The sequence below is a fragment of the Guyanagaster necrorhizus genome (assembly GCF_019112545.1).
Source record: "Guyanagaster necrorhizus MCA 3950 unplaced genomic scaffold BT62scaffold_23, whole genome shotgun sequence".
Lineage (NCBI taxonomy): Eukaryota > Fungi > Basidiomycota > Agaricomycetes > Agaricales > Physalacriaceae > Guyanagaster > Guyanagaster necrorhizus.
Window position 1 is genome coordinate 540,357 of NW_025064902.1, and position 22,029 is coordinate 562,385.

Sequence of the window (22,029 nt, forward strand, 5' to 3'; positions counted from 1 at the left end):
TATCAGCTGAAAAAGAGTTTTACTCGTGACTCTCACCCAAATTAGACTGGCCCGCAAAGTATGTCACTTGTTGTAGCAAAATGGATGCTTGAGCGGTGAGCGTTAGAAGGGAGCCCGGCGTATCGGTATTAGGCGTTGGGTGCAAGAAGGTGTGCACGGTGCACGTCGTGGGATGCGGTAATATGCCCTGTGGGTTCTATGAGTCAGTTTGCTGCGGAAACGATAATAGACGAAATGAATGAAAAAAACACCCACCGCTTGGTAGCTCTTTTGGTCTAGAGGCCACGGAGTATCGATTTGAAACCCAGGGGCTTCGAGGGTCCCACAGACGTCCGTGGGACAGTCGAGCGCTATCGCCAAAGTCTTGGCCAAAATCAAGACATTCCAAAACGCGTCGATCCGTTCACCCTCCTCGATGCTGTCGCGCGGAGGAGGAAGCGTCGTGGTGGTGCTTGTCGTTACTCCATTACGTATGAACGAAGCAACAGAAATGGCCGGAGGCCGCCAAGCTGCCTCAGAGCGTAGTCTGTGTAACCCACAGCCAACTGCGAGAGACACTGCATCTCCGGTATGACGTCGCGCCTCGAGGAAGTTGCCTATTCGTAAGAAGTAGTATGCGAGAAGGACTTCTGCTTGAATCGTGTGTAGGAATCTGTCCGGGTGGGTGTTTGTAAGACCTGTTGATACGTGCTTGAGAGCGCTGGCAAGGTACTGGTGTTGATGGGCCCATACGGACTGTTCCTTTCCTTTCTGGTCTCGTTGGGAAGACAAATGAGATCCCCAAAGGTAAACAGCGGAGAGGACTGATGAACTGGGCCGTGACTGGTGACCGAGCGGCAGAGGCAAAACGGCCGAATTGTAAAATCGTGTGACGTCGAGGAAGAAGCCTAGGTAGGCGGAATAAGAAAAGAAGAGATCAAGACTAGGGACGCAATTAATCGATTGAACTGTTTTTTCTTTTTTTTTTTTTTTTCATAGATGTGGACAAGACTTACAGGTCCCGTATGACTGGCGTTGATGGTTCCTACGGACCGTGTCAGATTCAAAACAAAATCAGGGAACGAAGAAATGGCGCACTTGAACGTTGAAGGGTGGCGCGTCCGTCCGAGATGAAATTGGTGAAGCCGAACCTTTTTAATAAGATGAGCTTCTTCTAAGCGAGCGGCTGAGGAAATTAGGGTGTATCACCTGGGGGCGGCGTAGATGTTATTGACAAAGAAGTCGACGCCGAATATGGAGAGGAAGGACTTTGGGCAAAGGTGTCGGAGGTAGATGGGGCGTAACCGGCGAGGCTTTGGACCTGCACGTTCTGGTAGGGATCATTGGAGTACGGGTCGTGGAGGGTGACAGATGGAGACTGGTCCGGCTGCTCCAAATCTTTCAGCCTAGCCTCGAGTCGCGCCACCTGATCTTCTAGGACCTTTGTCCTGGATCGTCGAGGACTGTCAGCGTACTCGCAAGGGTCGTCCTTCGGATGTCGGAGGCAGGGGCCACAGACCGGCTTTGTGCCGTCACATTTCTGGTTAATGAAAAATTAACAACATATGGAGGCATATGGCACATGCACACACGATCTTTAAAAACCTGGAATCATGTGTGAGTACACCGAGGGAGGACAAAGGACGCAGCAGACACACCTGCAAGTGAGACAAGCTTTACCGCGCTTCAAAGGTTTGGATTCTGTAGTAAGCTTCTGCATGGGAAGGGCGGGCGGGGCAGCCTTGAAGGGCGGAGGCAAGAAGTAAAAGGTTTCAAGTTGTACTTTGTAAGAGCCCTTATATAGAGCGGAGAAAGTGCCGGAAGGCTCTCGTGCGGATCTTGGAGCCGAGTCCCGCAGTCACCAAGCATTATGAATCTGTTGGAAAACCTTGAATAACAATGCTGTGTCTCACTGATAGCAGTTATTCGACCAAGTCGACGATTGCTACCGAACAGCCCGGTCTAGGATATATATGGAAACCTATAAACAGACGTGTCACGTGAGCTTCTCGGATCTTCGTCCGTATGATGTTGAACGCTTCGCCGTCACGATGATCCACGCTGCGCACGGCGCCGCCAGGATCGTTATGACGCAGTTCTCTCAGAGTTTCGGGGGTCGCCTCATTCATTAGCAGCCTCATTGCTTCGTAAGCCCGTCATTTTTCTCTGACTCATTTTGGTTCCATCTTTGTCGGATGCTTCGTCCATCTAGAGCATTCGGCCTATGGATTCTCCTCCGACACACAATCACGAGCTTAGCTCTTTTTCTTGGAGATGCAGGCCCCCCCCCCCCCCTGCGTCATGAGGTGCATCGAGCATAACAACTCTCTTTTAGTGGGTGCTTATACTTACTTACTTCTGTCACCCAGGAGGCGCGGCAACATCAAACAGTTGCTGTGCCTTCTCCGCATGCCGGCAACAACATCGGATCAAGTCTTCGGGACTCTCATGCCTACCCCCGACATTTTCTCTCGTCTTCTCTAATTCATCATGCGAACGAATCAGAGCCATCTTTCATCGAGGATCACCCCCCACTGACTCACAATGAGTCTTTGTTCAACACCCGCCATCGGGACGTCAACCTTTTTTTTGCCGCAGGTCAGCCTCGCAGTCTCTCCCTCGCGCATGCTCAACTGCCTTTTGATTGGTGCACGTATAGCCCACTCCAACCAGCACCAGCACCAGCACCAGCACCAGCACACCGGAGAATTTCTTCCGAGCGGGCTTTCTGCAAATCTTTGCACAGCCTCATCCTGATCGACCTGGCCCAGGGGCATGGGCGACGCAAGCGTGTGATTTGATTCATTCGACTTGGCCCCGAGTCCATTCCACCAGATCTCATTGCTCGGAACAGTCCCGGGAGAACACGACGAGCACCGGCCTCCCAGCGAAATGGTATTTCCAAGCATCGATGACGGAGAAATCAGCATGGCGTGGGCGCGCATGGCCCCGAACGTTAAAAAAACTTTTGGCTGGCACCGTGGCACCGTGGAGATTCAAACACTATTGCATCTCCTTCCAGATTTATTTCTCGCCATCAGTGGTTTGGAGATACTTCTCCGGCACTGTTCGAAGCATGAGCACATACCTTGAACAGAGTTGGGTGGCTATAATTAAATGTTGGTCTTGTCGATATTGACATCGGTGCATGTTGGCGACCGTGTTGGCTTCCCGGTTCTTTCGGGTAGGACGTCCCTTCCCTGCGTACAGTTCAAGCCTGCGTGAGTACACTCAAGTGTATGCTGTAGCCATTCGTTCCGACTTTGGTTCGCTCTCGGGCCTTGGAAGCCGTGTTCTAAGCGAGCGAGCTTCTGCGCAGGAAATTGCTTTCGGATTGTCCCGGAAGACCAAGATACAGGTAGCTTCTTTAGCGTAAACAGTCTTGGTGACGACGACAATCCCTGGATGGCCTGATGACGACACCACCTCAGATCAATGGTGTCATGAGGGCGATACACCTTACATAGCACGTAAAACTTTACCAATCCGTAAATGAAACTCCTTAACCACCACCATGACAGAATATGACTGTACTTGACTTTGCTCAATTATACCGGCGTAAACTGACGACCGGAAGACCAACCTAATTACCCGTGCCCGAAGGCCGATCGCGCGTTATGGGTCCACGTTTATACCTTGCTAATTAGCGTCGTACCTGGAAACCCAAACCCTAAAACATCAGAAAACCTACGCGGTTATATAAATGTCATGCCCAAAGGCGCGTCTCGGGCTCGGTGTGATAACCAACCACGTCGAGCAGTCAGACCGCCCCTTTCGAGCCACAACCCCCCGTGGTCAGAGGAGCAAGTAGCAGTTGTAAATTTACTAGAGCCGGGTATATAGTCACCGATAGGCAGGCACTAACCATTATGACAAGGCGCCTAATGTCAACCAGCGCTAAACGAAGCACAGTTCTGAAATTTAAAAAAAACTTTCAAATGTTCAATCTGGGCAAACTCTCTCAGCGGTTTCTGCACATGGCATGTCGTAAAGAGATCTTCTTCCTTGTTGTCGAGTTTATGCCATGGAGTGGTATCGAACTTGTGATCACCAGAGTGTTCGTCTAACGCTATGAGATCAATCTGAACTGAAGGCTTCACCTCGTTCCGTTGAGTCTACATTTGTCATTCATCACTGGCAGTTCTTTGATGACCTTGTGCTGATATCCTGATATCCCTGCACCATGAAATCAGGAAGCGGAACCCACACCCACCCATCCACCCAATCGATAGCCGGCCCGCCGGGCACGGAACGAACAGGGATAGGACCCTGGTCCTTGATCAACGGACCATCACCAACTTTGTTGTGTTCGATGGGTATCGACGAGATAACCCCACGTTCTACGATGCCGAGTGTCTGTCGTCGTCCAGAAGAAACCTATTGCGGGACACATGTTCCAGGCTCCGCAAGGCATCGAAACATGACATGATGGATCGCGATAAAAGTAGGCCTCTCTCTCCATGGCACGGTTGGAATCTGGACCAAACTGTTACGACAAGCACCCCATACCGTGTACGTTCTACGGTCTATTGGACCCTGTGGAGGCTCCCATTGACCACTTGACATCAAGGACGAAAAAAAAAAAATCGCCCCGACACTTTGCAGTTGAACGGAGCCGGGGCCAGACTATAGGGGAAAGACACATCGCACCTCGGCCGCGGCCTATCATCACATCACCAAAACACACGAGATAGCGGGGGGGGGTGGGGGGGAGGGATCCATCTATGACTTCCCTCACTCTCGCCACCTTCGGTACGATCCTCATCGACAACATCCACCGCCCCGATGGGAGCACCGAACGCCACCTGGGCGGGGGCGCGCTATACGCCGCGATCGGCGCACGCGTGTGGCTCCCCCCCGAAACGATCCGGCTCCCCACTGGCTGCTCCAGGCGGGGCGTGCCGAAGACGACGACGACGACGACGTTCCTCGACGAGCTAGAGCGGTTCGGCGGGGTGATGTGGGCGTGGGACGAGGATTCGGAGGAGGCGATGCTCGAAACGGAGATTGTGTACACGCCAGGAGGCGCGCGGAGGTTCGTCGCAGCGTACGCTGATGTTTCCCCCCCACCCCCATCCAACTGACGTGTTATGTTGTTCCAGTTTCCGCTACCTCAACCCCCGTGGTGGTGGTGGTGGCCTCCAGCCAGTCGCGTCATGGGCTCACCGCGCAGGATACCTACACTTCTGCTGCTCGCCCACGGATCTCTCCGCGTCCCTATCGACTTTGCCGCCCTCAGCGCCGCGTCCCAAAATCATCTACGAGCCGCTCCCCCTCGCCTGCGGCCCTGCGCACCTCTCCGCTCTCAAGTCGGTCCTCCCCCTGGTCGACGTGTTCTCGCCCAACCATGAGGAGCTCGCGTCGTTCTTCCACGATGAGGAGGAGGAGGGGGAGTCCATCGAAGCCCTCGTGTCGACATACGCGCGACTCGGCGCACGGACCGTCGTCGTTCGCGCTGGTGCGCGCGGATGCTTCGTCGCGAATATGGATCCTGCACTCGGCGCGTGCGCGAAACGGTGGCTCCCACCGTACTGGACAGACGAGGCGTCGCAGAACGTCCGCGACACGACGGGTGCGGGGAACAGCTTTCTGGGGGGCTTGTGCGCCGGGATGGCAATGGCGCTCGCGGGGGATGATGTCTTTCTTGGTACGTACGCACCGAACGTAAATGTGGGTGGGGTGGTTGGTTGGGCTGAACGTTTGACAAAAAAAATTCAATGCAGGTGCGGCGTATGGTGCGGTGTCGGCGTCGTTTGTCGTCCAGCAGCCTGGGCTGCCGAGTTTGTTGTTCTGCTCGGGGGAGGAGACTTGGAATGGGGAGTGTCCGCGGTGGCGGTTGGAGAGGTATTTGTCCCGTGGTGAGTATGGATGGGCTCGTTGAGAGTCTACGCTGACTTTCCTACAGACAATTTGTGTATAAACGAGTAAAAGATGCATGTATGCCTTTGTTTGACGTGGAGGCGTACACCGCATGGATGGCTAGTCCTTATCCTGGTGGGTTTGGCCTTGATGCGTGCGCTACATCAAACTCGGGATGTGAAAGGAGAAAAGAACGGAAACTCGCTTCGTGCTTACCACCAGCGCTTGTCACCTGTCGTCCTGAATCGTCAAAGCAAAAGGGGGGGTCCATCCAAAATGACCGTCCCCCCGTCCGCAAGGTTCGACGTACTCCGCGCTTCGAGGGGTTTTCTCAGTTTTCTAGTTGTGACCTCTATTTCAGAGCCTATTTGAATCCCTGTGGCTTTTTGTGGCTGTGCTTTCTGAGATCAAATTTCGAGAGCATGCCCGCGCGCGACTTGTAAGCAATAATATGAGACCCTCGAGTCTCGCCTTTACGTTCTTTCTTCGCTTCGATATTACCATGCAACCGCTTGCTCCTCCCTGGCCTTGAGTGTAGGTGTCGTTGTACTTGCGGGGTGGGGGGGGATGTTACCGCGATTTGTGCGTCTGTGTGGTTGACCCAGTTGGGAGTGAGTATCTGGAGTCTTCATAAATGTGCTCCCTGCAGATGGCCTGTGCGTAGCGCACAGCTAACGTCGATGAATTGAAGGGGAAGGTCGGGTATGAGTTCGTCAAGAGTCAAGATGTCAGCACCGTGTTTGCTTATGACAATATGCACATACCCATTGCAAGAGAACGTTCAATCAGGATCTATTATGCATCTGACCCGCCTAAAGCATACATGCGATTTCGCACCGCTGTTTCTCCGAGTCCTTCAGGACTTCCAATTTCGAGACTGACCAGGCCGCGCTGACGACAACTATGGACCTTGAAAGAGCGCACGGTGATCTGCAGGGAACAGGATGCCCAGGTCCAAACACAGCGTCCAAACCAGAATAATCGATGGATGGATACATATCAAGTTCGAGCGACAGACAGTTCTGGAAAACACGGGACGAGACGAGACGAATGTCATGTGGCTCTATCTTGGGAGGCCGAGTGTCAGATGTTGAAAGGCGCTGATATATACATCGACCGGGAAGATAATTGTTCGGGATTCCCTACGACTGGTTGGAGAAAAAAAAATGAAGAAATCTGCATTGAGATTAACCAACCCAGGATGTATTTCTTGGATAATGTGCAAGTGCTTCGGTGTGGACAGCAGCAGTTTCAGGCAGGCTTTGTCGTCCTTTCTGATACCCGAAATGATCGAATCACTTTTATGCCTCCAGTGAAAGGTATATTGCACGAGATAAATCCGCGTGTCCCGGAAATTAAGCCTTTCAAAACCGCTGCAATCCGTCGAGCGGACTGCTTGAAGTGTCGATATAAGCGGGTATTATGTCTGCATGGCATGCCATGGCTGCCATTCAGTAGCAAGCAATTGACGGAAACGTGCCGCAGCTGGCGTGACCCTTCAAGGAGGATGCTCAAGCCGAGAAAGCTGGACAATTCTGTATGGTCTGGAGAGATCGATGAGTAGGAATGAGAAGGTATCCCAGCCCTAGTCGTACTGTCGAACAGGTGGAAAGTTTCGGCTGGGCTCTAGCTGCCATATAGGCGGATTCGTTTCGCGAACAGTGGGATATGAGATGATGGAGGTTTTAAGGCGAGTCGAACGTATCTTTTGCAAGATGTAGAACCGGAAAGTCGGAGGACTGAGAAAAATGATATTGGTGAGTTTGATGGGAGGAGGCACAGGAGACCAGGGAGCAGGATTTTAGGGGATCATTCAGCTAGCCAATGATTGCATCTATGAGTTGTTGGGGAATGCTGGCAGACATTGGTTTGGGAAATATTAAGTAGGAAGGGAGTGAATTGATGTACATGCTGATCATGTTCCGCAGACACAGCAATGTCTGTGGGAATTGCGTGACCAAGAACGTAAAAATACTGGTCATTCGCGCCAGAATAGGACGGAAAGAAGTGAAAGCGACTGGCCCACGATGATGTATCAGGAAACATGATAGAGATGTCAGGTATGAATGTTCGGTGAAACTATTGTTGAGCCTCTTAACAACTACAAATCCAGTATCGCTCTGATCACGGTTTTCATCTTAATTCCCATTGGTGATCATCCTTGTGAAGATCATTACCGACTCAGCCGATGGAAGGCGATATCGGACATCCATTTGGCAGATTGATGTTTCCGTAATAAGCCAGTTAAGCGCTGCACTTGTAGGCTTTAAAGGTGGTATTCTTTTTTTTTTTTCTTTCTTTTTTTTGTGGGGGCTATTGCAGCGACACAGTCGCTTTCAACGTGCAGGCAAAGGGGTCTCCAGGAATTTAAACCTGGGGAACAGACCGGGTAGAAATGCATTTTACGCACGAACGGCACCTCTGCCGAACAGTGTGGGATTCAACCACATCGCCCCTTAAAACGCGGTATTCTGACTCGCCATTCTTCCTTTTTACCATCATCTTGATATGTATAACTCTTCCAGGTAAGCTCTTCTACCCTACTATTTCTGTCATTGCTTGACATCGTACTGCAACAGAGTATGGTCTCCTCCACCGCCAAGCTACCGTACGGTTCCGAATGAAGAAGCAGGTGCTTTAGTGCACTCTCTTTCGTATACCGGCGCTTATTAGAACTTTACCAGGTCTTAGTGATGAACACACCCCGCTGAAGCCACGAGCTGTATGTGGAAAGCGTTTGGCCACGCTCAAAGTCCTGGCATTCATCGTCGTCGTGGCACTTGCCTTCCACCTCGTCAGTGACTATACCGATACCGAACGTAGACGCCGTCGTGAGGATGCTGTGGCCCGTAGAGAGGATGCCGTCCGTGCTAAAGAGGATGCGATACTCGCTGACGAGGAGCGTAGGGAGCGTGCAGAACTGGCATGGTGGGATTTGACGATGGAGAAGCGATGCTTGGGGTATGAGAAGAGGATTTATCATGCGGAACTGTTGAATGTACCAGCCAGCGAGGATGCTCACGGCTGGTGCATGAAGACAAGCATCGATATCCACGGTATCACATATGATCATCCTGAACTTTGCACCTCGGAACTGATAGTGCGTTCTCTTCTGGGTTCTCTTATCGGTATTAAAAAGTCATTTTGTTTTTCGACAGGATGGAGCTATAAAGACTATTGGGCACTGGACTGTCAGGTCCAACGAGCCGACGTGTAAGACCTGGTGGGGGGGTCATCAGAAGAAGGTGAGCGTCCATGTATGTCAGACTGTTGATCGGTGTACATGCTCATCACGGTCAATTAGGACTGCTTTGGCGCTCATAAACGGGTACGCCACATCGCTGTTTCGGTTGCTCGACATTGGGCTGACGTGACGCGATCGTTGTAGCGGGTTGAAGCAAAGTTGTTCAACCATCAAGAGCCTTGGGACAACTGGGCTGAGATGTGTTTCTCTACTCCTTCCGAGTTCGCCTGGCAGAAGTTTGACCATCCTGATACGTGTGAGAATAAGGTGAGTTGGCGGGCTGGGTTGTGCCGAGAATGTCGCACTGATGTCTTAATAGGGAAGGGATGGTATCGTAGGTAGCTGGTTTATCGAGGTCGATGAGAGCGAGTGTCCGTGAAAGATTGTCAGTATACATGTTCGAACGTTTTCTTTGCTTTTATAATGTTTTCTAGCTATGAATTGATATAAAGTGTATGTATTGCCTACTTTTGCAGAGAACACCTTGAGGCTGATATTGTGACATTTGTATCACCCCGACATTCCGCCTTGTCTCGAATTCAGTCCAGAAATTGACCATGTGACTATGGACTTCTTTTGACGGCGTTTTTCACTGATGACATCTTTCAGTCGTGTCGCTTAGACCCGTTCCGTTCAAATATGACACGTACACTGTTGAGATGAGATCCCACAACGCCACACAAATGTCAGAGCAGAAGTCGACGTTACCAGCAGCAGCAAGGTTCTTCTCTGACAACGCCGGTCTAATGCCAAAAACACCCACAACTCGGCCTCCCCCCCCCTCTGCAAATATGCACCTCCAGCCCCCCGTCCTTCAGCGCTTTGAGCGTACAGAGATCCCCAAAGTCAACATAATCATAATCCGCCACCCTCGACCATGAAAACTTTCTCAACCGCGCTACTCCTCCTCCTCCTCCTCTTCCTCCAGCATGACACCGTGATGCAACCATCTCCACCAGCGCCGTGCTGCCCCCCGCCTCCACACACTGCCCCCACAGCACCAGCACCTCCAGCTTCGGGAGGAGCACGCACCCCCCCTCCCTCCCGCCCCGAACGGTAAGCGCTGCAAGCGCATCCCGCGACATGCACTCTGCCCAGCCTGCGGGGAACGATGCCCTCTCGCGCACCACCAGCTTGTGCACCCCTGCGAACGCGGGGAGCGCCAGGCAGGCGTGGAACGCACCACTCTGCATGTGCGTGTAGCAGAGCGTGATGCGTGCCAGCACACACTGAGTTTGTGCAAGCCACGCTGCGAAGGCGGCCTGGGGCCAGGCGGTGGCGGTGGCGGCGATGTTGGACAAGCGGTGAGCGAGCGAGAGGGTGAGCGAGCGAAGGGCGGGGGCGTGGAGCGGGGTGGCGAACAGCATGGGGAGGTCAACGTCGGGGAGCATGAGCGCGAGGGCGGCGAGGTGGGGGAGGGCGATCGTGCGGCCTGGTGGTGGGGGTGGGTGTATGTGCTGCTCGGCTGCTGAGGTGAGGCGGGTGTATGTGGCGTTGCGGACGCCGATGGTGCAGCGCACGAGGAGAGGGCACAGCGCAAGGAGTGTGAGGCAGGTGGAGACGTGGCTGAGGTCGTCGAGTGTGAGCTCGGTGAGCCGCGCCCAGTGGATGTGGTAAGGGTCGTCGAGGCATCTGAAGATGTTGATGCCGACGACGATGAGGCTGGAGAAGGTCGGTGCAGAGGTGAGGTGCTGGAGGGCGCTGGTGAGTTCCCGCGTCATGACGGTTGGTGGAGTGACGGGATAGGATAGGTACACGGAGCGCAGGGCCTGAGGAACGACGTTGTTGTGTTCCGCGAGAGTGCGGAGCACCTCATCATGGCAGTGGTGGAGAGAGACGTGCTGCCACCTGTATATATCGCATAGCAACCTTTGGAGGAACTTTCTGGTCAAGATGCGGTCCGATGCCCAGTCGCTGTTCTGTCTGAGAGAGAACATCAGAGGGACGCTTTCAGAGCGCATGAGCCATGAATGTACTTGGGGTAGAGGTGGGTAGGATATCCCCCAGTCGACATTAATGGATAGGCGTGCCCAGAGTTCGGGGGTGTGAAGGGCCCAGTACCACCAGGTTCGGCAGACGAGTAAGAGGAGCAGAGGCGCATCGCGTGTGGATGGAGGCGGAGGGACGAGATCTGAGGTACGGTAATACATGTAATGTGTGGCTTTTTTAAGGTCCGGCAGGCAGCAGATGAAAATCTCCTGCCATATTTCTGTGGGTAGATATTGTTGTTCTCCCATGGTATCCGAGATGTATATGACTAAAGAAAACAAATTATCATTAAGAATACTGGGGAAAAAAAGAGCTCACCTTGATGAATAAAAAAGGTTGTCCTGCAGGAACAGAGTCATGGAAAAAACATGGGGAGTATTTATGAAGGGTCCACAGTGTCATCGACACCGATTCTTATAAGTCTCAAATAGGGGTGCTCTGAGCCAAATTTTCAGAACAGTTTCAGGGTTTAAGACAATGGCCTGGTGGATCTGTCTGTATATCCCCTTTTCTAGCAGGGTAATCTTCAAAAGAAATCCATAGACACTTTGAGACATTAGGTGTGATTATTACTTGCATGATCAATAAAGCTGAAGAGAATTCAAAGTAGACATAGCATAGAAAAACCACCAGCCAAATGCACCTTTTGGAAGGGGCCTTGAGCTCATCATTGTGCTTTGTTGGTCAAAAATTCTAACATCATCCATTGGGCCATCATATCTATATGCAGTTACACTGCAGACTTGCATCACTGTAAAACCTCCAACTCCCACATGCAAAATGTTCATCAAGTCCAAACTTGATATGCTACATCAAACTTGGGATATGAAAGGAAAACTTGTGTCCTGATAGCTTCATAGTTATCATCAGCAGATGACCCCCCCTCCTCTTCATAAGGTTGGACAACTTCAATGACTCTGCTTTGAGACTTTCTCCCTTTTGAGTCTGATAACTGAAACCTCTATGAATCAGTCCAATGTCTAATTACCATTTGAATCCTGTGTCTTTTCTGGCCCTGTTCTGAATCAAATTTTGAGACAACTTGCTGTAGTGAACTCAGACTCACTCCACTCACAATAATATAAAACCCTTGAGTCCTGCATTCACATTATTCTTTAACATTACTATGGAACCCCTTGCCAATGAGAAGACTACTCCTACTTCTACTACTCCTACTACTATGACAATCCATTCACACTATTTTCTTTGGAGTTTGCACTCATGTCTGGATGCCATGGTGGGTATATATCTACTTAGGCTGCCATGCACACTGTCTAAGATATGTTCCTCACATGCTAGATCACCTCCAGCCTGACACTGCTTAGCAATGCTCTCCTCACTGCAGCAGGATTGAGCAACATTAAAGACACACTGAATCATTTCTTGTTATTAGTTTATGCTACTATATACACCCTTATTGCCTCTCTTCAGGTATGCCACCTACTTCTCCTTTTCTCATCAGCAGTTGAACATTTCATTTTTTCACAATGTGTATGTGGCATTCAGAGGAAGACTAAGCATAGTCAATACATTCAATGGTATGTTTGCCTTCAGTTTGGCTTCCATAGGATTAGTTTATCTGTTGGATCTATACAGCAAGGAATACAATGAAGTAGTTAGCACCAACTACATGAATATGGGCTCAGGGGACATTCTAACTATGTGCTGTGCAAACATATCCAGGTTACTGTGATTTATGCTATCATATGGTTGATCCAATTGCCTACATTCATCTGGTTGGGAGCATCTGATTGCTCATGAGTGTTATTGTGCTGATGGCCAGTTGATGGTGCACAGCTACATCAAAGAATTGAAGGAGAAGTTCTTGTGTGAATCCTCCAAGCTTCAAGATATCAGCAACACCATAGTACCATGATTATGAGTGCCTTATACTTGATCAAAATGTTGTTTGCTTGTATATACATGGAACCTGACCTCAACATACATGCACTGCAAGAGAACTTTCAATCAAGACCTATTATGAATGCAAGTCAGCTTGTCTTTCATAAAGCAAGACTGCCATTCATTCATATTTTTCTCTGAGTCTTGTAGGACTTCCATTTTGAAACCGACCAGGCTGTGCTTACTGAGCATCAACAACTGTCATTCCATGCCATGCTCCATCCTGAGGACCACAGCAGTGACAACAGGTTGCATTATGATCTGAAGAGACCGGGAAGAAGGTCCAAGCACAGTGTCCAGACAGAATAGTCTTGGACTTCCTGGAGAATTTATCAGGCAATGACAAATGAATGAATATCTGCTTCAGTAATGAGTTTGAGGGACAGTCCTGGAAAACACAGATCCAGTGTAGGAGACAAAAAGTGGCAGGCTCAGTTTTGAGAGCCATTCCAGTTGAGCATGAAACATTGAAGAGAGTGGGTATCTAGATATCCACCAGAAGAAGATTCTGCAGAACCTCTGTGACTACTGGCTAAAATGAATAAAATTCATAAACCATCAAGGTAACCCACTAGCTCATATTTCTTTGATGGTGCAACAAGCAATTGAGCATGGACTTTAGAGAGAGCAACATCATTTCAAATAATGTGGGATAAATGCCAAACTTGATGTGCCACATTGAACTCAGAATGTGAAAGGAGAAAAAAAGCCAGAAACTCAGGCTTGTGTCCTGATAACTTCATACTTACCACCAGTGCTTGTCATCTGTTGTACTGAATGTCTAGTCCTGGTGGAGCATATCTTGTCTTGAGGAATCTTCAAAGCAAAATGACTGTCTGGTCTGCAAGGATGTACAACCTCAATGACTTGGGCTTGAGGCTTTCTGACTTTCAAATCGGATAACTGTAGACCTCTATTCAGAGCCATGTCCAGCCATTATAAGGCCCTCGAGTCCCGTCTTCATGTTCTTCTTCGATATTATGATGGAACTGCTTACAAATGATACTACTACTACTACTACTACTACTACTACTACTACTACTACTAATTGATTGTGCCATTTTATTTGATGCTTGCATTGGAGTCTGGATGTCGTGGTGTGTATGCTTCTACTTAGGTTGCCGCGCACACGGTCTAAGACACATCCTCATGATCCGCAGCGTGATGTTGCTCGGCAGTACTCTTCTGGATGAACATTAAAAATACCTTGAATCATTCCCTCGTCCTAATTCCTCAACACAAGAACTCATTATGCGGCATCAACCTCGCATATGCATTCAATGCGATGCAGTCTGGCTGTTCGCCTTCAGTTCGCTTATCATGGGCAAAGGAAGTAATGATGATGATTCGAAATCGAAATCCGCATATCAAAATTAGGGCACATATCCTAAGAGCTGTACCTATTTAGGACAGGGCAGCGTCATTACTGCCACCCATACCTCCACTGCTGCTGGTATCAGACATCACACTGCCATCCTCGGTCAGGGCACCAGCGGCCAATGTGGTGTAGCTCGACGAGAGGTCGATAGCCATAGAACCCCAGCTGCAAGGATGAGCATCAGTAAGAGACTTACCGACGAAATGTGGTGTTGTACTCACGCAAGGAGACCATCAGAAATGTCGTCCCCGAGGTAGACGTGAGGTCAATCCCGTCAGGCGCATCCTCGACTTCCTCGGCTATAATGGAATCGTTGGAATTGGTGGTGAGTTGCTGGGTATTGGAAATGTAGGGAGAGGTAGCTTCGACGACGGTGATCAGGTTTTCGTCAAAGAAGAATTGTCCTCAAAACAGTGGGTTAGATCTGGAGGACAAGAGATTGGACTTGCCGACGTGGTGATCGTTGTCGGCTTTGAACGTGCCGTTGTGGAAGAGGGTATCGTTACCGTGGGCTATCATATGGATCTGGTTAGCTCGTAAGGTGTAGTGGCCTGGAAATGGACTGTCAAGAGGAGAGAAGCCATGGAAAGAGGAAAACATACCAATGAAGATAGTCTCGAATTGGGCATAGCCATCGTCGTTGGTGACTTGGATACCCCGAAGGAAAGTCTTGTGCTACAAGAGAGTTGGTATTGATGGAATGAAGGGATCGAGCCAAATAGACAAATTGAAGGAACCCACCATATTGGTCGGGTCGTTGGAATTTCCATTGCCAGACACGATTACACCGGCGTAGGCACCGGTCGCATTACAGTGCCAGAAATCGATGTAAGCATCCGAGACAGGCTCGTTGATACATCAATGAGTTCGACATCGACATAGGTGTAGACGCCTTCTTGGTTTTCGGTGATGTTGGAGCAGACATATTCACCCGTCGACGTAGTAAGGGCCCTGTGTGGCCTCGGGCGCAAGGACGCAGGACGCGTTTCCGTCGACAGGGTCAGAGTCGGCCGTAAGGCCTGTCATGTTCGAGTCGTGACTTGTAGCCAACACGTCGTCCATGGTAAGAGCACATTTGTAAGGAGAACCTGGAAACGAGGGGGCTAAGCTAACGATGGTCTGGCTATTACCTGATGTGCCAACTGTGACGACCGATGGATGCGGCTTTCAGTACAGCTGACCAAGGTCTTCGTGGAATTAACCTTGTCTGGAAAGAACCGATGAGATTATTCCAGGACCTACTAAATCGCAAACATTGGGGCGATGATGTCGTCAATTCCTTCCAGCTACAAAAGCGTCACGCCTGTTTCTCTGTCTTTTCCTTGGGCGTCCTCAATCGCGGTTCGCTAAAGTTGTGTAACATGTAGGATGGAGCTGATCTGGTGGCGGGGCGATGCCCCTTGTTCCTGGCAAACCGGTGTCAAAAAAACAATGGTGAAATTTGGAAAGGTGAAAATTTATGATCAGTACCGGGCCTGCAGTCCGATAAATTATGACCCTACCGAGCCGCTTCTGTGTTAGTTCTTTCGTGAAGGTTTGGTCTATCATAGCAATCTTGAGAGGAAATCGGCATGTCACGGTCCACCGGATATGTTGGGTCAGGCCGGTGTGGGAGAATAGTGACTGGAATAACGGCAAAATGCGGACGTCACCTGACTGAGACGCGTTGTTCGGTCAACATTTTGACCTCCGAAGTCGCTTCCTTTCCTCCATCCCGCTCCTGGTTCCACCGGTCTCTCGCGTGAATACGACGCGAATTTTTCCGGTAATATATGTCGAAATTCACGGTCAATATCATATGGTGCCAAATCGCAGCGTACTCTGCTCCTTTTGCCCTCCGTGTCTGTTCAAAATTTGGCGTGCACCTTGGATTTGCCTTTACAGTAGATCCATTTGTGCATTTCCTGCCATGCAGGGCTCTTCTTCCTCTCTGCACGACTGCAACCAGAACACTTCATTGATTGCCATGCAACAGTCTCAAGTTCCGCCACCTCAACTTCATCTCGATACACTATTCGCTCATCTGATATATACAATTTGGGGACCAATAAATCCTACAATGTGGGTCCATATGGGTGCAATGTTCCGATATCTGGGTGTGCAGATGGATCGGCACCTGAGTCTATGGTACACATGAATTGTTGTCAGTGCTTGTATGGAACTGTTACGTAGAGGAAGGGTCTGATACAGACATGCCCTTGAGAACGGAAAGTGTAGCTGGGGCCCGTCGGGCCTGGGCTTCTCGTCATACTGGTCGGCTTGTTGGTCGTCTTGTTGGTCGTAGTTGGTACATCAGCGGATGCTCCGCACGTCCTGCCTTTTTCTTTAATTAGATCGTAGTGCTGATATTGCTGTAGTATCGGCGCAGTTACGACTCGCAGCGTCCGGTGCTCATGCGGCAGATATCATTGGATAAATAACCGGTGACACATTCGTTCTATCCAAATCTACGTGGTACCGCGAGGGAATGCTATGCGTTTCATAAATGCAACAAAAACTTCCACGACGCCTTTCATCCACCGTACTGAATATCTAGGCTCTCTTGGCAGAGCGTGTGCCATCTTGCGGAAAGATCGTCATCCTCAAAACAAAATGGCTCATCCAGAATGAGCGTCTGCAAGGTTGTGCCACCATCAACGGCTTCGCTTCGAGATGCGACCATCCCAACGATGATACTGTTGGCATCCTCAAATTCAAACGTCGACCCTCTCAAGTCTATCCCGCGTAGCTGAGGGACCAACTGTGAAAACTCTGTCTTCCTTCCGAGTTGGAGAAAGACATCATCGGTCACCACCTTGCCGCCGAGTTTCAGGTTCCTCAGGAACGGGGTGTGCTTCAATAGGTGCGTCAACATTTGACTGTCGAGTCATTGAATCTTCCATCTGTATACACAGATGCTTCAACACCGGCGCAGTCTGTGTAGTGAATTCTGGCAAAACGATACTATCATCCTCTCCTGTGTCACTGAATTCCATCTGTAACTGGAGGAGCCCCGGCAAAGCGAGTCTTGAAAACAGCTCGGCTATGGATCTCTCGACATTCTCGGTTATGATCAGCACCTGGAGATGGGCGTGCCAACACACGTCAGATGGTGCGCCTGAGAGGAAATCTACGTCTGCCGAAAATCTGCCATACACCAAATTTGGCGCTTTTTGTAAGAGGGCGAGGGGCTGCATGTTGTTACCCTGTAACGACACCTTGATGATTTGTTCTGATGGAAAATAAAATAGGTCGTGAAAGAGGGTCCCCCAATCCCATTCTGTGAGTCCTAACTCTTGTAACTGCGGTGCAAAACGGAACACTTCGATCATGGCTATCGGCTCGGATTCTGTGTCTGGTTCACCATGTAGGTAAACAGAAAGCGAAGTAAGGTAACTCAGTGAACCGGAAATGTTGTTGAAAATGCGGAATGCAGAGAAGGGAAGACCGATGGAGAGTGTTTTCCAGCGGGGAGAGGTGGAGAGAATTACGGGAAGAATGGGATGGTCGGATGTATCTTCACTGCTCTCGATAGCGACAGTGAGGTGGTGTGTACCGGACCTTCCCAAATATGTTCCTCGACGGAATAATGAACGCATGTGGCCCTGGTATCTGTGAAGTTGGAGCCGGATGAATGACCAGAGACTAGGTGTGGTTAAAGCAACTTGACGCCATCGAGATGAGACATAGGATAAGTTCCACGGAGAATTCTTGATATTGAGGGAGTCCAGCAATGAAGTATCCGTGTCGCTATCGTTGGACTGTAACAGCTCGCTGTCCGGATGGATACATGAAAGAAAGATGTGGCTCAAAATCTCGGGGGGTAAACGACGGACGGGATTCAAGACAAATTTCGAGTCGGCGATGTGCTTCACTGCTCAGTTCTGCTCTTTCAAGAGTGAGTCGAGGGTGTTCTGGGTTTGTGATATGCGTTGCTGGAGGAAGGCCAAATACTGCTCTCCCTCACGGATAACGGCTTCTAGTTCCGCACGTTCGGCGCATACGGGAGCGTCATTACAGGCAAAAAAATCCTGCAGTTGAGCGATGGAGATCCCATTGGGAAGGGGCTTTTCAGATGGCGCGAACCCGCACTGAGGACACTGAGATAGGGTTGTGATCATAGTTTGGTAAGTCTGAGTCAATGAAGGAAGCTGAAGAATATCCACGTCAGACGTAGCGTAGAAAAACCCAGTCAAAGGCACCTTTTGGCCGTTCTCTTGTGATATTATTATCTGGAAATACATGGTACCCCTTAAGCAAACACGTGGACTTGAGGGCAGGCCACCTGAGTTCAGAAGCAGCATTCGCACTCACCATGTTCTTGCCCAATGATATCCTTCATCACTGCCAGTCGTGTAACTTGGACGCTTTTCTCTTCAAATACGACATGTTTCTCAATGAATTAGCTGGCCTTGGTTATTATAAGCGCTGTAGAAAAATTGCCACTGTCCACCATCATCTTGAAGGCTCTCGACACAGGCACCGCTCACCAGCAACGATATTCCGGCAGCGATGACAGAAGATACGTGACTGGGCTTTCCCCAGAATGGTCATGGTGCAGCAGAGTGCGTTATTTTCTGCTTGAAATCAGAGGCGCGTTCTAATCTCGACGACAGCAGTAACGGCTCGCTCGTGTCGGCTACTAGCGCACATGCAACCTGCATATCCATCATGGCGGGGAAGAACGCTTCAGCAAGCTCAGTCAAGAGGTCGCCTATTTACACTCGATAATATGTGGACGGTGCATACACCACATGACACGGCGTTAAGACCAAGCTCAGAAGGTTGTCCGAGCCAATGGATATGGCTTCGGCGTTGTATTTGCTTTCTTGTTTACGACGACAAGAATTGTACGCCAACGATGGCCTCTTCCTGGACATATTTCTATCGCAGTACTCTGTTTGGACGACCTAAGGACGGCGTGAGGAGGCTTGTGAGCGGATGAGCGATGTCCATGTTTTTGGAAATAAAAGTTCTTTTTTGAGTGCGTGTATCTCTACTGACGTAGGGCCCATGCTAACGGAGGCAGCAGCGATACGGTACTCCTGCGATGTCTATTATGTTTTGGAATGGCGCGCATATATCGGGTTTATAACCTGTATTCGACCTGATAGGTTCATCACGCTTTGGAGGTACGCCGTTTCTTGTTTGCATATTGGCGAACGGCTAACGTGGAAGCAGCCTAACCACCATGTCAACCTTAACACGATCAAACGGAACCGCAAAGTCTGCAGACATGACTGATATGCTGGCTCCTAGTCGCATCCTTATCCGAAATGAACTGTCAAAAGCAAAACTTGTCTGTTGTATTTTTGTGTGATCACTCGACGGACACGCTCTCTATCGGTTAGAGTCTGACCCCAATGGTGACCTTTTCACATCTTTGGACCGTGGAGCAACGTTGATCATTAATACGATAGACGAAAAATACTCTTAATGACCACCTGCGCCTATTCACTAGATCCCGCAGCATCGCTCACGCCAAAAACAACGCACTCAACATAGATTATGGTTTCGACGTGGATATCGGTCTCGCTTGCTTCATTGCCATGTAGGGGCATGAATTCGAAGCTTTGCCCTATTTGTCGGGGTCAATTGAAATCAATCCGATACAGGCCTTCATCGAATGTGGTTCCCAAATGCCGGATACTATGTGCTCGTACATAAGCAGCGCGATACTCCCTCAAACACCGGCTCCCCAAATACCATCGCCGATCACTCCGATACCGCTGGCTGATGTTCCCTCGCTCATGGGAGTGACACTCGACGCAATTTACATCGGTGCCACCGTAGCTGTAGTGTTCGTGATATTTCCTAGAGGATTCGCGTCGATGCTTACACTACACCTTAGTTTCTATGGAATTACTATTTTGCAGACTGTTATCTATTACAAACAAATTCCCAACGATCCGTGGCTCTTTCGATACGCGATTCGGGATCCTAAGCTTTCGCATTGGGCTTGGTTCACACAACATGGACTGTATACAGGTCGCCTTTTTGTGGTGCGTTGCTCGCACGAAGGGGACATATATCGAGGGTTGTATCTTGACGTAATCCGATCTGCAGGATGCTCGATACACTCCATATTGCGCTGAGCACCCACGCATTCTATTTCTACCTTGTCGAATCGTTCGGAAAAGATCTCGCCTTGTTCATAGTTATTTGGTACGTCAAGCGGTGCCTTTTTTCTGTCGAGTTCTGAATTTCGAGCCACTTTCAGGAGCTTTCCGGTAACAGTTTTTCCTCGTCTCGTTGATCTGTAGGATCGAGTCCCCTTTTCCATATTAGCTGCAGCGTTTGGTCAATGTGCGTCTTTATATATCCTTCAGCAATCCGTGTCTGACAGGAGCCCAGATGCTGATTGTGTGTGGCGTGCAAGCGTGCGTCCCCTTCTATCTGCGCTGTGATAAATCGGAATCGATGCCACAGCTTGTACGTTGTCAGAATAGTGAGGTGTTCGTCTTCGTTCCGTGAAAGATCCTCTATACATTCCTAACTGTGATCGTCTCACAGTCGGCAGTCATTCCCATACGGTCCTGCCACGTTTTATCGTAGGTGTTCATGTTCACGATACCTATGCGGACGCCAGTTGACACTGGTATCCGGCCCCGCAGTTCCTTGCGGTTGCTGCGACGCTTGGTGAGATACTCCTTGTCCTGGTGAAAGAAGAAAGGTATAACTTAAATTCCCCGCAGGCACAGGATCCTGTAAGCGACACTCCTATAATTCCGGCGCCGTACTAACTCGACTGCGCTTGTTAGATGCGATTTATGATACATAAGCCCTCCGGAAGGTGACCGATTCTTCATTGAATTCATTTCCACCTTTCCCTCTGTCTAAATGTAGGTATCGTTATCACAAAGATACCCTAAGTCATCGACGTACGAAAGGATTTTTGTGATGCATTTTGGTGCTGAATCCAACACAATGAAGTTATTTGAAGAAACCAAGGAATGGATACTCTAAAGTATATGCAAGGAGAGACATGCGTACAGTCCAGCATGATCTTCGTCCGACAGTGGGCATGTGCGATGCATAATTAAGCGGTTGTTGGTATTAAGGTTACCATATAATATCGGCCGGTCAACGAACTGTCCTGCTCTATTATGGTAGGCTGTCCCTACTCTCTTTCTTTCTGTTTGGTGACAGTGCTTTGATAAGTCGTTCCTTGGTCGTTACACCGAGTTGATGGTCTGCAGTCTCTTGCCGTCAGCACGAGACAGCGCTATTGAAGGACGTTAGATTCAGGTTCGACTTCATCCCAGCCGACCAGGCTTCGACACACCGAAAATGAGAGTGTCCCGAGTACGACGGGAACACCTTAGTCATCGTTTCGGCTGACACCTATGGATCGTACGTCAGATATCACTTTTTCTACCTTTGGCTGACACGCTATCACAACAGGCCATGGTCTTTCCCCTCTTTAAGTGACTGCGTTCTTCCAAACGATGAAACAGGTACTCACTAGGCTGTTATTGTCATCTTGGCACTTACACTTTTGCCAGGTGCAAGCACTGAATACACTGCTGAATCCACAAAGAATCTCTAGCCAGTGTTCATGTATCCTTCAAATCCTGGCGTTCTCCTTCATCGGAACACTCTTTGCCTCGTTGACGACACACGATGTCTAAGACCGGTTTCGTCATTGTGAGGATGTGGAACAAATGAAATTAGAGGCAATTGGCGCCGGAGCAGGAGG

General features: G+C 49.8%; 11 protein-coding genes and 1 pseudogene across 12 annotated transcripts; 7 read left to right on the forward strand and 5 right to left on the reverse strand.

The window, feature by feature from the left end:
* Positions 1 to 19: 19 nt before the first annotated feature.
* BT62DRAFT_1078508 (uncharacterized protein) lies at positions 20 to 2,231 on the reverse strand (the record flags this gene model as incomplete). Its single annotated transcript, XM_043179391.1, has 9 exons — positions 1,980 to 2,231; positions 1,893 to 1,924; positions 1,638 to 1,817; positions 1,572 to 1,584; positions 1,189 to 1,519; positions 1,078 to 1,130; positions 996 to 1,024; positions 256 to 922; positions 20 to 187 (listed from the first exon to the last, which is right to left on the reverse strand). Exons 1-9 carry the CDS (start codon positions 2,118 to 2,120, stop codon positions 20 to 22), a joined length of 1,614 nt encoding a protein of 537 aa, XP_043036943.1. The 5' UTR covers positions 2,121 to 2,231.
* BT62DRAFT_331787 (uncharacterized protein) lies at positions 1,942 to 2,954 on the forward strand. Its single transcript, XM_043180530.1, has 2 exons — positions 1,942 to 2,285; positions 2,349 to 2,954. The coding sequence occupies exons 1-2, from the start codon at positions 2,175 to 2,177 to the stop codon at positions 2,778 to 2,780; spliced, it is 543 nt and encodes a 180-aa protein (XP_043036944.1). The 5' UTR covers positions 1,942 to 2,174; the 3' UTR covers positions 2,781 to 2,954.
* Positions 2,955 to 4,703: 1,749 nt separating this feature from the next.
* BT62DRAFT_903030 (Ribokinase-like protein) lies at positions 4,704 to 5,860 on the forward strand (the record flags this gene model as incomplete). Its single annotated transcript, XM_043183509.1, has 3 exons — positions 4,704 to 5,014; positions 5,082 to 5,626; positions 5,703 to 5,860. 3 exons carry the CDS (start codon positions 4,704 to 4,706, stop codon positions 5,858 to 5,860), a joined length of 1,014 nt encoding a protein of 337 aa, XP_043036945.1.
* Positions 5,861 to 6,723: 863 nt separating this feature from the next.
* On the forward strand, positions 6,724 to 7,898 carry BT62DRAFT_935068 (uncharacterized protein). Its single transcript, XM_043186850.1, has 2 exons — positions 6,724 to 6,980; positions 7,035 to 7,898. Exons 1-2 carry the CDS (start codon positions 6,827 to 6,829, stop codon positions 7,400 to 7,402), a joined length of 522 nt encoding a protein of 173 aa, XP_043036946.1. The 5' UTR covers positions 6,724 to 6,826; the 3' UTR covers positions 7,403 to 7,898.
* Positions 7,899 to 8,346: 448 nt separating this feature from the next.
* BT62DRAFT_1009263 (uncharacterized protein) lies at positions 8,347 to 9,461 on the forward strand (the record flags this gene model as incomplete). The annotated part of the gene is made up of 7 exons (XM_043177526.1): positions 8,347 to 8,363; positions 8,418 to 8,470; positions 8,523 to 8,938; positions 8,997 to 9,083; positions 9,143 to 9,166; positions 9,227 to 9,349; positions 9,402 to 9,461. 7 exons carry the CDS (start codon positions 8,347 to 8,349, stop codon positions 9,459 to 9,461), a joined length of 780 nt encoding a protein of 259 aa, XP_043036947.1.
* On the reverse strand, positions 9,460 to 11,350 carry BT62DRAFT_1078513 (uncharacterized protein). The gene has a single exon (XM_043179392.1). It carries the CDS (start codon positions 11,317 to 11,319, stop codon positions 9,826 to 9,828), a length of 1,494 nt encoding a protein of 497 aa, XP_043036948.1. The 5' UTR covers positions 11,320 to 11,350; the 3' UTR covers positions 9,460 to 9,825.
* An 847-nt stretch (positions 11,351 to 12,197) lies between these two features.
* On the forward strand, positions 12,198 to 12,947 carry BT62DRAFT_921939 (uncharacterized protein; the record flags this gene model as incomplete). Its single annotated transcript, XM_043184360.1, has 5 exons — positions 12,198 to 12,308; positions 12,371 to 12,502; positions 12,578 to 12,609; positions 12,668 to 12,686; positions 12,855 to 12,947. 5 exons carry the CDS (start codon positions 12,198 to 12,200, stop codon positions 12,945 to 12,947), a joined length of 387 nt encoding a protein of 128 aa, XP_043036949.1.
* Positions 12,948 to 14,298: 1,351 nt separating this feature from the next.
* Positions 14,299 to 15,413, reverse strand: BT62DRAFT_996013 (uncharacterized protein; the record flags this gene model as incomplete). The annotated part of the gene is made up of 5 exons (XM_043190558.1): positions 14,299 to 14,516; positions 14,548 to 14,755; positions 14,954 to 15,026; positions 15,093 to 15,197; positions 15,291 to 15,413. The coding sequence occupies 5 exons, from the start codon at positions 15,411 to 15,413 to the stop codon at positions 14,378 to 14,380; spliced, it is 648 nt and encodes a 215-aa protein (XP_043036950.1). The 3' UTR covers positions 14,299 to 14,377.
* A 2,534-nt stretch (positions 15,414 to 17,947) lies between these two features.
* BT62DRAFT_872628 (uncharacterized protein) lies at positions 17,948 to 18,202 on the reverse strand (the record flags this gene model as incomplete). Its single annotated transcript, XM_043182530.1, has 1 exon — positions 17,948 to 18,202. A coding segment is annotated over one exon (255 nt), but the record flags the coding sequence as incomplete, so codon positions are not given.
* BT62DRAFT_1034308 lies at positions 17,948 to 18,545 on the reverse strand (annotated as a pseudogene; the record flags this gene model as incomplete). The annotated part of the gene is made up of 1 exon: positions 17,948 to 18,545. A coding segment is annotated over one exon (337 nt), but the record flags the coding sequence as incomplete, so codon positions are not given.
* A 331-nt stretch (positions 18,546 to 18,876) lies between these two features.
* BT62DRAFT_1009266 (uncharacterized protein) lies at positions 18,877 to 19,275 on the forward strand (the record flags this gene model as incomplete). Its single annotated transcript, XM_043177527.1, has 2 exons — positions 18,877 to 18,895; positions 18,947 to 19,275. 2 exons carry the CDS (start codon positions 18,877 to 18,879, stop codon positions 19,273 to 19,275), a joined length of 348 nt encoding a protein of 115 aa, XP_043036952.1.
* A 970-nt stretch (positions 19,276 to 20,245) lies between these two features.
* BT62DRAFT_935073 (uncharacterized protein) lies at positions 20,246 to 20,811 on the forward strand. Its single transcript, XM_043186851.1, has 4 exons — positions 20,246 to 20,332; positions 20,397 to 20,495; positions 20,551 to 20,636; positions 20,685 to 20,811. The coding sequence occupies exons 1-3, from the start codon at positions 20,304 to 20,306 to the stop codon at positions 20,591 to 20,593; spliced, it is 171 nt and encodes a 56-aa protein (XP_043036953.1). The 5' UTR covers positions 20,246 to 20,303; the 3' UTR covers positions 20,594 to 20,636; positions 20,685 to 20,811.
* The last annotated feature ends 1,218 nt before the right edge of the window (positions 20,812 to 22,029 follow it).

What these genes read in the sequence shown, in the direction of transcription:
- BT62DRAFT_331787 (XM_043180530.1), top strand. Translation starts at nt 2,175, where the DNA reads ATGCTTCGTCCATCTAGAGCATTCGGCCTATGGATTCTCCTCCGACAC. An exon ending in CCCCCCCCCTGCGTCATGAG is followed by an intron (nt 2,286 to 2,348) that starts GTGCATCGAGCA and finishes TCTGTCACCCAG; the next exon opens with GAGGCGCGGCAACATCAAAC.
- BT62DRAFT_935068 (XM_043186850.1), top strand. Translation starts at nt 6,827, where the DNA reads ATGGATACATATCAAGTTCGAGCGACAGACAGTTCTGGAAAACACGGG. An exon ending in AGATAATTGTTCGGGATTCC is followed by an intron (nt 6,981 to 7,034) that starts CTACGACTGGTT and finishes AGATTAACCAAC; the next exon opens with CCAGGATGTATTTCTTGGAT.
- BT62DRAFT_1078513 (XM_043179392.1), bottom strand. Translation starts at nt 11,319, where the DNA reads ATGGGAGAACAACAATATCTACCCACAGAAATATGGCAGGAGATTTTC.
- BT62DRAFT_935073 (XM_043186851.1), top strand. Translation starts at nt 20,304, where the DNA reads ATGGACTGTATACAGGTCGCCTTTTTGTG. An exon ending in ATACAGGTCGCCTTTTTGTG is followed by an intron (nt 20,333 to 20,396) that starts GTGCGTTGCTCG and finishes TCCGATCTGCAG; the next exon opens with GATGCTCGATACACTCCATA. An exon ending in GCCTTGTTCATAGTTATTTG is followed by an intron (nt 20,496 to 20,550) that starts GTACGTCAAGCG and finishes AGCCACTTTCAG; the next exon opens with GAGCTTTCCGGTAACAGTTT.